Source organism: Poecilia latipinna, unplaced genomic scaffold (genome assembly GCF_001443285.1).
Source record: "Poecilia latipinna isolate Pla-1442-1.1 unplaced genomic scaffold, P_latipinna-1.0 Scaffold407, whole genome shotgun sequence".
Taxonomy (NCBI): domain Eukaryota; kingdom Metazoa; phylum Chordata; class Actinopteri; order Cyprinodontiformes; family Poeciliidae; genus Poecilia; species Poecilia latipinna.
In genome coordinates this window covers 206,629-218,670 of record NW_015113023.1, presented here as the reverse complement: position 1 = coordinate 218,670, position 12,042 = coordinate 206,629, and the positions used below count along the sequence as shown (strand labels likewise).

At 38.7% G+C, this 12,042-nt stretch overlaps 1 protein-coding gene and 2 long non-coding RNA genes across 5 annotated transcripts in view; 2 read left to right on the top strand and 1 right to left on the bottom strand.

Annotated features, from left to right (window-relative positions):
- LOC106950544 (uncharacterized) overlaps positions 1-6,905 on the top strand; it is a 20,620-nt gene extending 13,715 nt beyond the window's left edge. Inside the window, exon 3 of the long non-coding RNA XR_001425633.1 lies at positions 4,992-6,905. This is a non-coding gene — a long non-coding RNA (uncharacterized LOC106950544). The remainder of the gene's footprint in view (positions 1-4,991) is intronic.
- The window catches only part of LOC106950545 (uncharacterized), a 105,640-nt gene extending 95,561 nt beyond the window's left edge, over positions 1-10,079 (top strand). Inside the window, exon 3 of the long non-coding RNA XR_001425634.1 lies at positions 9,624-10,079. This is a non-coding gene — a long non-coding RNA (uncharacterized LOC106950545). The remainder of the gene's footprint in view (positions 1-9,623) is intronic.
- fstl4 (follistatin-like 4) overlaps positions 7,230-12,042 on the bottom strand; it is a 193,251-nt gene continuing 188,438 nt past the window's right edge. For all 3 annotated transcript variants that reach the window (XM_015037466.1, XM_015037465.1, XM_015037467.1), the window contains exons 15-16: positions 8,490-8,599; positions 7,230-8,327 (exon numbers count right to left, since the gene is read on the bottom strand). In XM_015037466.1, the coding sequence (XP_014892952.1) occupies positions 7,625-8,327; positions 8,490-8,599 (813 nt within the window). In that variant the 3' untranslated portion in view covers positions 7,230-7,624. The remainder of the gene's footprint in view (positions 8,328-8,489; positions 8,600-12,042) is intronic.

Here is a 12,042-nt window from a genome sequence, read left to right as displayed (position 1 = left end):
GTCCGATGACGGATCGCGCGGGTCCGATGACGGATCGCGCGGGTCCGATGACGGATCGCGCGGGTCCGATGACGGATCGTGTGGGTCTCACTGCAGCTGAGGTGTCAGTAATAATAACGGTATTAGCGTTCCATCTGATGTCGGTTGTGATGAAGAGTGTCAGAAATAAAGGTGTGCTCAGCAAATTATGTGTCATACATAAATTATTTAATCTCTGAGCACCGGCATGCAGAGCGCCGAGTCGTCCTTCACAAACTGGTTTGAAACCAGAGGAAAAATGATTTACCAAATCTGTAAGGGAATCGTGTCTGAAAATAAGAAATTCACAATGGAGTCCAAATCAAGACTCACTGACTGAAAACGGATTCAAATCGCAGACTGTGACACAAAAACTATTATTCTGAAATCTTTAATTTTTTTTGTCTTTGCAGATTTATATGAAATCTGTAAAAAAAAATCCTCTCAAAAATAAGTTAAAATCACATAAGAAGCTTTACAGAACAGAAAATCTGCTGAGAAATTTCACTGCAATGAAACCCATTGGTACATTTTACCAGAGCAGGAGTAGAAATACTTTAACAAGTTTTACTCAAGTACTGAGTAACTGATCAAATGATCAATCATTTAATATTTAAAATTACATAATCAGACGGACAAACATATAGTTATGTGGAAATTTTGGTATTTTAATTTATACAAGCAAAAAATATTAATAATCAGACAAAATAATTTATTTCCAAATCAGTTTCTTTCAATAGAAACTTGCTAAACTTTAACAGAAGCTGCAGGTGTGAGTCTGTCTGAGCTTCTGGTTAAAACAGAAGCCAAAAACTTAAAGGGTTTATTCAAATGCAATCCATATTTATAATATAGTTTTAGGTCAGTTATAATAAATTCATTGTTGTTGGGCTCTTTTAGTAAAAATGTTGATACAAAACATTGTAGCAGTCTGAAGGTTTTCCAGTTTCACTATTAATAAATCAGTCTGTTGAAACTGCAGGCTTGTGGCTGGATGGAAAGAAAATGGCTTCTTTCCTGCCAGTGAAAAGTGAGAACAGATGTAGAGTTTGTGCTGATCTCAGGCGCTCTGTCATCCCAACGTGGACCGGATCCCAGAACGGTTCACACGCCTGCAGACGCCCTGCCAGCAAGAACCGGGTAAAAATAAACCTACTGATGCCACACATCTAAAGTGAAAAAAACCCATAAAAATGAACACATTTTCTCCTTTGTTTCTTTATGTTCATAGCTTCATATTGGCACGGCGTTTGGAGTTATTAAGGGAGGAAACATGGGAAAACAACGGACATGTTTAACCAAAATCCCCCAGGCAGACACACACCTGCAGTTCCTGTTAGTTTTTTAAAGACCAAAATTACAATAATTCATATAAGTAACAAAAAATAGATTTTTTTTTCCAAGTTAGTTTCTTTCAATAAAAAATGTCTGAAACTGCAGGTTTGTGTCCGAGTCTGAGTTTTTGGTTAATACATGTTTTTCATTGAATGGATGGAAAATCCAGAAATTTTACTCAAGTAAGAGAATAAATGCTTTATAATTAAATTACTCACGTTAAAGTGAAAATAAAGTACTCCTAATAAATATACATTTTTCAAAAGCGTTACTGAAATACCCAACTCTGACATTAAATAATTTATAATTTGATCAGTTACTCTCAGTACTTGAGTAAACCTTTTACCAAATACTGCAGTAATTTCTTGGACGGATACTTTTTTAGTTAATTTCTGGATTCTTCCCCGTCTGACTGCGGTAACTTGCCTGTTTCTTCTCTTTAAAAGCTTTTGACACGTCGGCGTCTTGCGGTTTCACCACTCCAGTAATTATCCTGGTGAATGATTACCTGTAAATGCTCTGCAGACAGATTGAGATCTGCTCACTCATTCCAACCCTCCAGGGAGGCGTTTCTTCAGGTTTACACCAGATGTTGAAAAGGTGTAAACGCGCTTCCTGTCAGCGCCGAACAGACGCTTCACGTTTTCCACGTCGCCTCGGCTCACGCAGGCGGAGCTTTTTTCACCTCAGGTTTTACTCGGTGAAGTGAGATCTCCACAGTCAGACAGTGTTTGGTTTTTTTACCGCTACGGACAAAGAAATGGTTCATATGTGAACACTGGGATTGTGGATGTGATTAATTAATTAATCTGTGGTATCAGATTAGATTAAACTATGGTTGATTGATAGCTTATTGAATCTCTTTAGATCAGTTTATAATTATTTCATCTTTTTACTTTCTAAAAAACATTATTTTAATCCACACTTAATAAACTGTTCTTGCAGTTTTGCTTTTTGAAAAAAAAAACGTCCCTGCAAAAATTTTTCATTTTATTCATGCATTCAGTTCAGAAATGTTTCAAAATACTATTTTAAAGGGAGCTGCTAATACAATATCACATATTAAACTTTATTTTACTCTGATTTTGCATTTAGAGCAAAATCAGTGCTGCACCTTTATCATCAAACTTTAACCATTTGTACCATCTTAGTTTGACAAACCGACTCTGAACCGCATGAAAATGATTTTAACAATATATTTATTTCCATTTTTTTCTTACAAAACAATTCCCTCATAAACCAGAACACACAAAATGCATAAAGAAAACTGTACAGGTTCATGTCATGTCTGAAGGTGTCCTATCTGGAACAAGGTTATCTACAACAGTGGTTCTATCACACTGAGCAGCGAGGCTCTGCGCCGCTTTTCGGCCTAAAACAGGAACACTGATCCACAGAACGACGGGAGCTAGCCAGAATCACCCGCTAACGGCTGCAGAGGTTTGCTCTCGCTCCTTGGCTCTAGCAGCGGTGTGTCTTACTGAAAAGTGACTTTTACAAGCAGCTTTTGGGCGATCAGTGCGAGGTCAGAGGTCATGTTGCAGAGCTGTTTGGTTACATGCAGGATTCAGATTTAGCCGGGAGTGAATTTGGATCATTATGTAGTTGGAACTTCAGGAAGCAGAGCCAAAAACTAGTTTAACATTTATTTTAAAAAATAAAATGACAGCATAATGTATTTGGACACGTTTGTCTTCTCAGTGCAACAGTGGTCTAAGAAACAGATCGCTGTTGATATTCTTAAAATTGTCTTTAGTTTTAAAACCAGAATATTGCATTAGCAGCAAATATCCATCAGACAAACCTAAAAGTCTCTGAACGAATAACTAAACTTAACTGGGGTTGCTACATGCTAAAACCAGACTTTGACATCTTACTTTGTGGATCTCATTTTAAAGATGTTTGACCTGCCAAAATAAAAGCCAGCAACATTTCATTTGAATGGCTGTGAGTACTTGTGATCTGCGAGATAAATTTCTTTTTCCTCATTTTAGTGCGTTACAACCACAAACCTCAGTGTTTTTGTTTAGATCTATTGATATATTTTGGGAATATGTAGATTTGTGAAGTGGATGAAAAAAGCCAGTGTTAAAAAAAGTTTTCATGTTTTGTTTGGGACATTTCTACCAAGTTTGGACAAATAAAACTAATATTTGCTCTTTTTGGTGAAATGGTTCAGGCTCAGATTGGATTCCCAAGTAATTTTTTTGTTGAGATTTTGTGTATCCTTTGAATTAAATCTACATTTTGCAGCTCTGCTGGAAGGTGAATATTCACCTCAATCCGACATCTTTTTCTGCCACACATTCGACCAAAAACAGCTAAAAGTTTAATCTCATCTGACTGATACTTTCTACATGTTTTCTGTCATCTTCTGGTTTTTAAGTTAGTTTCCAAATCACCAGATGATTTTATATCGCACCTTTCTTTAAATTTAGTCATTTTAATGACATGCCAGAAAAACGATGGATTCACTGCAGTTTTCTCCTCATGTTGCTGCGCTTTGCTAGTCAGCTGGCTCAAATAAAGCTTAGGAAAGGTTTGAATTGAATTTTGTGGAAAATGAAGCTAGCAAGCAGCATGTCTGTTGAGCTGGCAGATCATCTAATTTTCCACCTGGTGTTAGTTTGATGTAAATATAAAATCCTTAAATGTGATCAGATCAGTAAAATATACAATTTCTCAGAATAATTTTCGTTTTGTGTCTCTTCCCAAAACTTAAGATATGTGGAATCCTGTTCTAGTAATTTTGTATTTTATAACTTAATTTGTTTTTTAATAAATTTGATCAGAGAAAAGAAGGCTTAATGCATTTTTATCCTACTTTCTACTTTCTATGTACATTGAAATTTGTGGTCGTAACGTTGCAAATATGCAAAACGATGAAAAGTTTAATCTGTACTCACAGAGAAATCACATGAACCTCTGGAAACTCATGTAAAAACTCAAATGTTGACAAAAATGTCTCCATTCTGCCTCAAACTAAATTGTGGCTGCAGACAAAACATCAAATGCACAAGTTGGCCGTTTAGCAAAACGCACAAATCCTCTAATGAGAAACGCTGAATGAGTGAGCTGCCTTCAAGATCCAAAGGATCAACGTTTATAGTAACAACATCTTAGCTACATTATGTAGATTAAGGCATTGTGTGAATTTAGGGCAACTAACTAAAACTAAAACTAATAAGTAAAGATTTGGATCTCTTGAATTTATCCACTGAAGCACCGCGGCTAATGAGGTTAGCTTAAAAACTGATTACATTTAAAAGAAGCGAGGTTTCAGTCATGATGCACATGTGACTTAAACAGATTCATTATTTACTTTTATAATCATTATTGTAGCAAGTCACTCAAAAAACGGGATTAAAGCTCTGTAAATGAATAAAACGGTAATTTTATTTATTCAAATAGTTTTCAGGTTTTGCTCTGATTTGAAGTTTAAACTCTTAGCATTTGGTTCATACAGCGCATAACTGCATGAATAATTAATGTACACTGCAAAAACATACTATATTACCAAGTATTTTTAGTCTAGTTTCTAGCAGAAATAGCTTAATACACTTGAATTAAGACAAAATTAAATATAACGTATTAGCAAGATACAGAAGCTTGTTTTAAGTAAATTTAACTGCCAGTAGAACAAGAACTTTTTCATAAATATCAAGTAAACATTTACTTAAGCTTCTATATATATTCTATATTTTGCTGAAAATACTTGTAAGTTTTGTCTTAATTCAAATTTAATAAATAAAAAAGACTAAAAATACTTGTCAAGATTGTGTATTTGCAGTGTATCTCCGTTTTGATTCCTGCTTTCTGCTGTAAGACGGAAAGTTAAGTTAAAGTTTTCAGACTTTTTGATTGCTGCGTTATTCTAAATATACGATTTTTCTCAATCATCTACAAATAGACCTAGAATCAGCGTTCTGACAAATCTCATAATTTGAAACAAAAGTCGCTCATCAGCCGTTTTAGCCCGATATGCGAGTCCATTAAGCGTGTTGTCCAAGCTAAGCATTGGTGTGCAGAGCAGCCCTGCTGTTGAGAGGCGGATGTGCTTAGTGAGGCTTTCTTGTTTCAGTCATTATTACAGAAGCTGCAGAGATGTCTGGCTGCTAATAGCTCATCATTGCAATGATTAGTGGAACTGCAGAAACACAATTACACCAAGAATGATGCAGTTCAGCTGGAGAAAATGTGCTATTCTCATACACAAAGAGTTGCTGGTGTTCATTTAGTAACTTCCATGAACCCATTGCAGCGTAACGTCACACACCAGACCCCATCCCCAGCTTCCTGCTGGAGGGCAAAAAGTTGTTTGCTAACGATGACTAGCATTGGTTTTAGCTGCCAAGTTGTCAATAAAATGCAATAAATATTAAATTAAATCGTTTTTATTCTGCGTTATTTTCCCTTTGCTGTGGCTCTGCACTGAATTAATAACAGCTTCATGGTTTCATTTAGTTAACGGTTCTACCAGCGCCGCGATGGACGGAAAAGAAAAGAATCGTCTTTTTGCCCTCCAGCGTTGTGCGGGAAAAAATGTAAAAAACAGCATGCAACGGGTCCATAGGATTGTCATCATTAACCCTACAGCTAGCTTATATGGTCAGTGGTTTTGTATAAATTACATATTGCTAATGGTTTTCAAAGATACAGAATATATTTTAAGAAACAGTTACACAGCTTGCTTGAACTTGCTTATGTTTTTACAAAGTTTTACAGCCACAAAATATTTCTGAAGTACCACTGCTATGATTTAAACTCCTTTCCAAGAGATTTTCTAAACTCAAACTGCAGCCACGTTTCCCATCCAACGGATTTGAGAAGTCAGTCGGTTGTATGAAAGAACGAAGGAAGGCGATTCCTGAGAACTTTTCACTGAAGTGCACCAAGCTGATTATTGGATAGCTGAGCTTTCTTGCTTCTGTTGTTTAAAAGAAACGCTGTGTATAATTTCAAAAACAAGCATTTAAGTTTCTCAAACAGCAGAATATTTGTCTTTCAGCCAGCTGACTGGCAGTGTGCAGAAAAAACTCCAAATGCTTTTTTCTGGCATCTCATTTAATTCTTGTAGACCGAATGTGTCGACAGCCAAATTTGCAGTACTGTAATTCAGCGACACTTTGTGCCATCTGAAAAAAATCCAACGTTCCTGAGACGTTTGGCTTTCCAGCCGACGTCGGGTTATTACGATGTCTCTATAGACGGTAAATTATGAAAATAACTACTATACTGAAATTTCCAGTTATGGATAAATGAGCAAATTATTTACTCTCAGGAGATTTAAAGAACTTCTTACAGTTAAAATAAGCAAAAATATCCAGGTGGAGCTTTTAAACTTGGGGCTCAAAGTTAAACCATAACTTCTTAAAACGTTGACGCCTGTAGCTGTAATTCTGAGTGGATGCACAAATGCTCACAGCCCATCAGATTGGATGAACAATGCTGCTTTTCCTCGGCCTTGGCGTAAACCGGAGCCGCTGCCCCGATGGATCGGCTAAGTGGTGTTTTTAGGCTTCACAGCACGGCGCCGTGCTGCAGCTCTGAAGTAAACATGGGTAACAGTGAGTTAGGGGAGATTAAACCATTGTGGAGATCGCTACATCCTTTCTGTTTCCTCTGCGACTGAAGCATCCATAGTTGCTTAATGGACCAATTGGACTCTTTGGATAGGCAACAGAAATAGAGGGAATTAGATAAGTGCATGAAGCCAACCTCTGCCAGTATGAATGAAAGCTTTCAGAGAGTACAGTACAATACCATGAGTGAACAGATGTTCGCTTTTAAAAGGACTCAGAACACTACACACTAGAGGCAGACAAGACAGACTGTTTGGTGACTATATGCAGCACTGGTGAGAACGACAAACATGAGATTAACAAAACTGGGAAAGCTTTTTATTCTTAAAAAAAAAGTGAGCATTGTGCATAGTTCATAGTTGTTACTTTCGCCTCTTCAGGTACCTATTTGCTGTGATAACATGGAAGGAAGTGCAATAATGTACAATTCTGTATAATTAAGTGCACATAGATCACTGTTGCACTGAACGGCATTGACACTTTCTCCCAATAGAAATATCACAACAGATTTTCTTAGTATTTTCTCTATTTTTAGGTGTACTTTTGATACATCTCTCAGGCGTGTTTCCCTTCTCTCAGTCCCAGGTTGGGTTCACATAAATCTTAATGATAGGTAATTTGGCCTGATTTCTCCTTTTCTCGTTTACTTCTAATTCTAAGTCTCCGTTTTTCCGGCTTTTCTTTTTTACTCATACCTCGCCAACCCAGACCACTGTGTTGGCTCTTTTGATGTCTGAAACCTCACAGTGCGGCGTTCTCTGTTTGCCGTCCAGGATGAAGAGCGACTCAACCGACGGCGTCACCAGGTACTGTCCGAACAACCCGCTGGAGACGATCACTCTGTTGGGGCCCCCCCACGGCCAGGCCTGGGCGGCCAGGGGCTCTTTGAGGCTCCGGAGAACCTCCGTGCTTCCTGATGACAGATCGGCAAACAGCAGGTCCGAGCCCGACCCGGACACCGCCACCAACATGTGTTGGTTCGATTCCGTGAAAGAAGGCTGGAAAACCATATCGGAGACGCTTATGGGCTCGTCTAGTTCCTGGTTTAGCGTTAGCTCTCCCTGGAAGGACACCGTCTGAACCGTCAGCTTGGAGCGCCTCGGGTCCGGCGTCACGACGTAGCGACCGTCTGGCGACACATAAGCCTGGCCTGTGATGTTCTGATTGGGGCCGATGACGGTGTCCGTCACGCTGTCGACGAGGAGCTGAGCTGCAGCGCCCAGAAGGCTCTTGCTCTGGCACTGGATGAAGTAGAAGCCGCTCAGGTGTGTGTAGGCCATGCTGGCCGGGATGCAGCTGTAGTTCTTCAGGCTGATGGTCTTGACGCGGTGGAAGGTCTCCAGATCAATCTTGTGGACCGCCGGCTCATTTTTCAGGAAGACGAATGCAAACCTACACAGACGAAGATCAAACAGGAGGTTAATTGCCTGTCGAGGCTTTTTTGGAGGGGACAGGATTATTACACATGGAAATTCTCATTAAAATTCTAATTTGCTCTGATTGAGCAAGCAGTAAGGCTACTGGAGAGTCTAAGGTCAGACATGGCTGGTTTACCTCACGTGAGTTATGATGAGGTTAGTTGGAGGGATGAAGAAGTCCGTCACCCTTTGAAAAGTGGTTTGGACGGCATGATGAACTTCACCCACACTGGCTTGAGGAATTACCTGGAAAAAATATGCAGAAACTTGAGCTTTCTGTAAACTTTGCTGTACATATTGGCGCCATCTTGGTAGGCAATCACAGCGCAAAGAATAGATGAATCATGGCTTCCAAACCAACAAAATCAAAGTTTACCGACACCAAGCATAATGGCTGCTGTTGGGATTGAAGGATGTCAGATGATCTCCTACTATGACATATTTCACTACTTGGTGAACAGGAAGAGTTTGTGCAACATGGAGGAGCTTTGTAAAGGATGTACGAACTCTTTAGTGGAATAAGAAGGTTCTGGTGACTAGCAGAGTGAGTACAGGTAGTAACATCCATCTTAGCTAGCAGAATAAAGCTACATAAGCTAAGCTAATTTTACAGTACATACTACAGTAAATATCACTGGTATTTCAGTTTTACCCAGAGGTGGGTGGACTACTCAAGAGTTATGTACTTATATTGTTTATAAGTAGATAGGAATGAGGTGAGAGCTTGTTCTAAGCTTGTTGTCATGACATCTCCATAGCAACTGTCACAACAGTTATTCTACCTACCAAAATGGCCGTCAGCTACAAAGTTTCCATAAGTGTGACACCACGAGTTGTGTGTTGATTCAGCTGCAATTTCTAAATGTTTGCGGTCCAATCATATTCTGTTTTACTGTAAACGGAAAGTCTGCTTGTTTTATTCAGAGAAGCAAAACTAATTATTTACTTAAAAGAAGCTATTTTTGCTGAAAAGTTACTTTTAAGTTAGTTTATCTTATTTCCAGTGCACTAAGATATTTGTACTAGAAACTAAACCAAAATTAAATTACATGACAGATGACAAACGTGAACATAAAAACGTCATTTTCAAGCTTACTTTGATAACTATGGAACACCAACACGCTTAAATGATAAAAAACATTTTTAAATTCACAAACTTTGCTGTAGATTAGAGTTTTGTCTGTTCAAATATATAAATGAATCCCTTCCGATAAGCAGTGATATTTTAGCTCCTCCTGAATACCTTGCGATTTGTTTTTTTTCTTGTCAGGTAGAACGAAGGCTCATCTGTCAGATCCTAACCACCAGAGCTTGTTCAGGTGACACCCTCATACATCCTGGAGCAGATAAACATCTGCAGTTTATGACCTGAGCCGATGATATGTGGCTCTGCCTCAGTTCTCTGTAACAGCGTCTCACTCAGAGATGGTTGTCTCAGGAGAACAAGCCACTATAAAAGCCTCATCTTTCATGTCATCCTCCTGGCTCTGAATCAGCAAGTTTGCAAAGTGAAGTGAACGTTCATCGACCTTTGATTCGCCTCAGAAAGTTCTCAAAACACGAATCATCCTGCACATCATGGCGCTACAAGTCCGAGTCAAATCGGATCAAAGTGTTTGACAAGACACGTTTGTCCTTCTGTCCCCACAGGAGACTCAGTGTGTTTAAAATCACAATTTTGTTCTTTAATATCAATTATTGTCATTTTGGTCCTCAAAATACCAAAATTTCCACTTTATAACTTTATATTTTGGTCTGTCTGATTATGTGATTTTTGATTATTAAATGATTAATAATTTGATCAGTTACTTGTTTTTGACTAGACTTTTCACCAAATACTTTTTTACTCTTCAGTAATTTCTTGGACAGCCGTCTTTTAACTCTGACTCCAGTAATGCTGTATTTTTGGGTGTTCTACCAACCTGTGTGCCTCATAAAGTAACCAACTTAAGTCAGACTTTATTGAACTGCCTCCTTCTTGGGTGGACAAAAAACAAGTTATTAATGCCACAGTCCCACAAAATGCTCTTACATTTCTCTGGACAGAGCAGCTTTTTTATCAGAACACAGCTACGATTTAAAGAAAGAAAAAACCTTGTTAACAAAATGTCATTAGCAGCACTGCAGAGCTGTGATGGGAGTTAATGAGTTTAATCTACAATCACTCATGTATTATTAGGCGGCCGCCGTGCTGCAGGTGCTCTCCATTGATGCCACAGGCGTGCCTTTGTTAAAGCTCAACCACTCAGCTGGAGTTTCACTCCGACCCAAAACCAAACGGGATTTGGTTCTGGCGCAGCACAGAGTATTCACTCTGCAGGATTTGGACGTTTCTAAATTTAATACTAATCCTAACAATGGTTCTATTAATTCGTCATTTAGAAAATTCAATAAACCTTCCAAGGCGTTTTAATATTACTGCTTGTATTGCATGTCACACTGGATTTCTCTTCTTGTCGCTCCTGAGAAGCAATAAACCAAGTTATGGATTATATTATGGATTATGAGGGAAAACACTGGATCAGTGTTTGATTCTTAAATTAAAAGTGTAACTTATGAAAATTAGCTGGTCTCCCAGATGCCTCAACTTTGTTTTTCTCCACATTATTTCACTCAAACTACATTATAATTGCAATTATTTGACATATTCACTGGATGCATTTTCTTGCTTCATTAGTGAATTTATGTTGGTCACATTTGACCTTTCACCTTTTAACCACCATGGCAACTTGTATTAACCAAACAATGGTTGTTTATTCAAATGATCATTTATTCAAATGTGTATTTCTTATGAATTTGCTCTTTTTGAAGACAGTTGATCCTAATTTCAGTTTTCTATTGACCCTTTGCTCGTGATGCCACGCTCTCCAGAACGCCATGTAGCCTAGCATGTAGCGGTTTCGTCTTCGCTCCGGTTTCAGGGGAAACGCGGTTTATGACGGTGATATAAATCATGTGGTGTAATTTGATCGACACTCAGGAGGTTTGGGTCGGTTTCTAAGCTGTTAAAACTAAACCCCGTTTATGAGCCCAACCAGGCGAGTTACGTTCACAGACATATTAACTCGACTTGAACAAGAAGAAACCACGAAAAAACTGAAACATTTTCAGTCGCTCGGTCCGATCCTCCTGTCCCTCATTTCCCTCCATCATGGCGCCTCGAATGATTCAGCAGCTGCTTATCCCCTTAGGGTGAAAGGTACTTTTATTTACTACAATGAGTTAAATATGTCCACTGAATCCTGTTTATGCAGATGTGTACAGTTATAATTTTATGTTTTTAAGGGCCATTTATCACCCTGACCTTTAGATGACCTTGCCTGGACGTCTTTCCTACCATTATTTCCTGTTTCTCCTGTTTTCTTGTACAAACTCACACTTTTCACCAGAAAACATTATTGCACCTTCTTCTACTCAGTTGCTTTTATCTTTGCTTTTTGTGTCTGACGTCATCACCCGTGTTGCATCCCGCATTTAGAAATGAGCTGATTATTTCACCATGCTGTCAGTTCTCCTGCAGGACTGGAAAGGCCATGTCTGTCTCTGTCTGGAAGATTTCTCCTCTTGTCTTTAATGAATTGACAACCACTCTCCCTCTGATATTTACTCAGAGTTATTGAACCGTCCTGAAGCCCAGCTGCTTAGAAAAACCACCGACATGAATTTCCACAGCAGCGGTTCTCAAACCG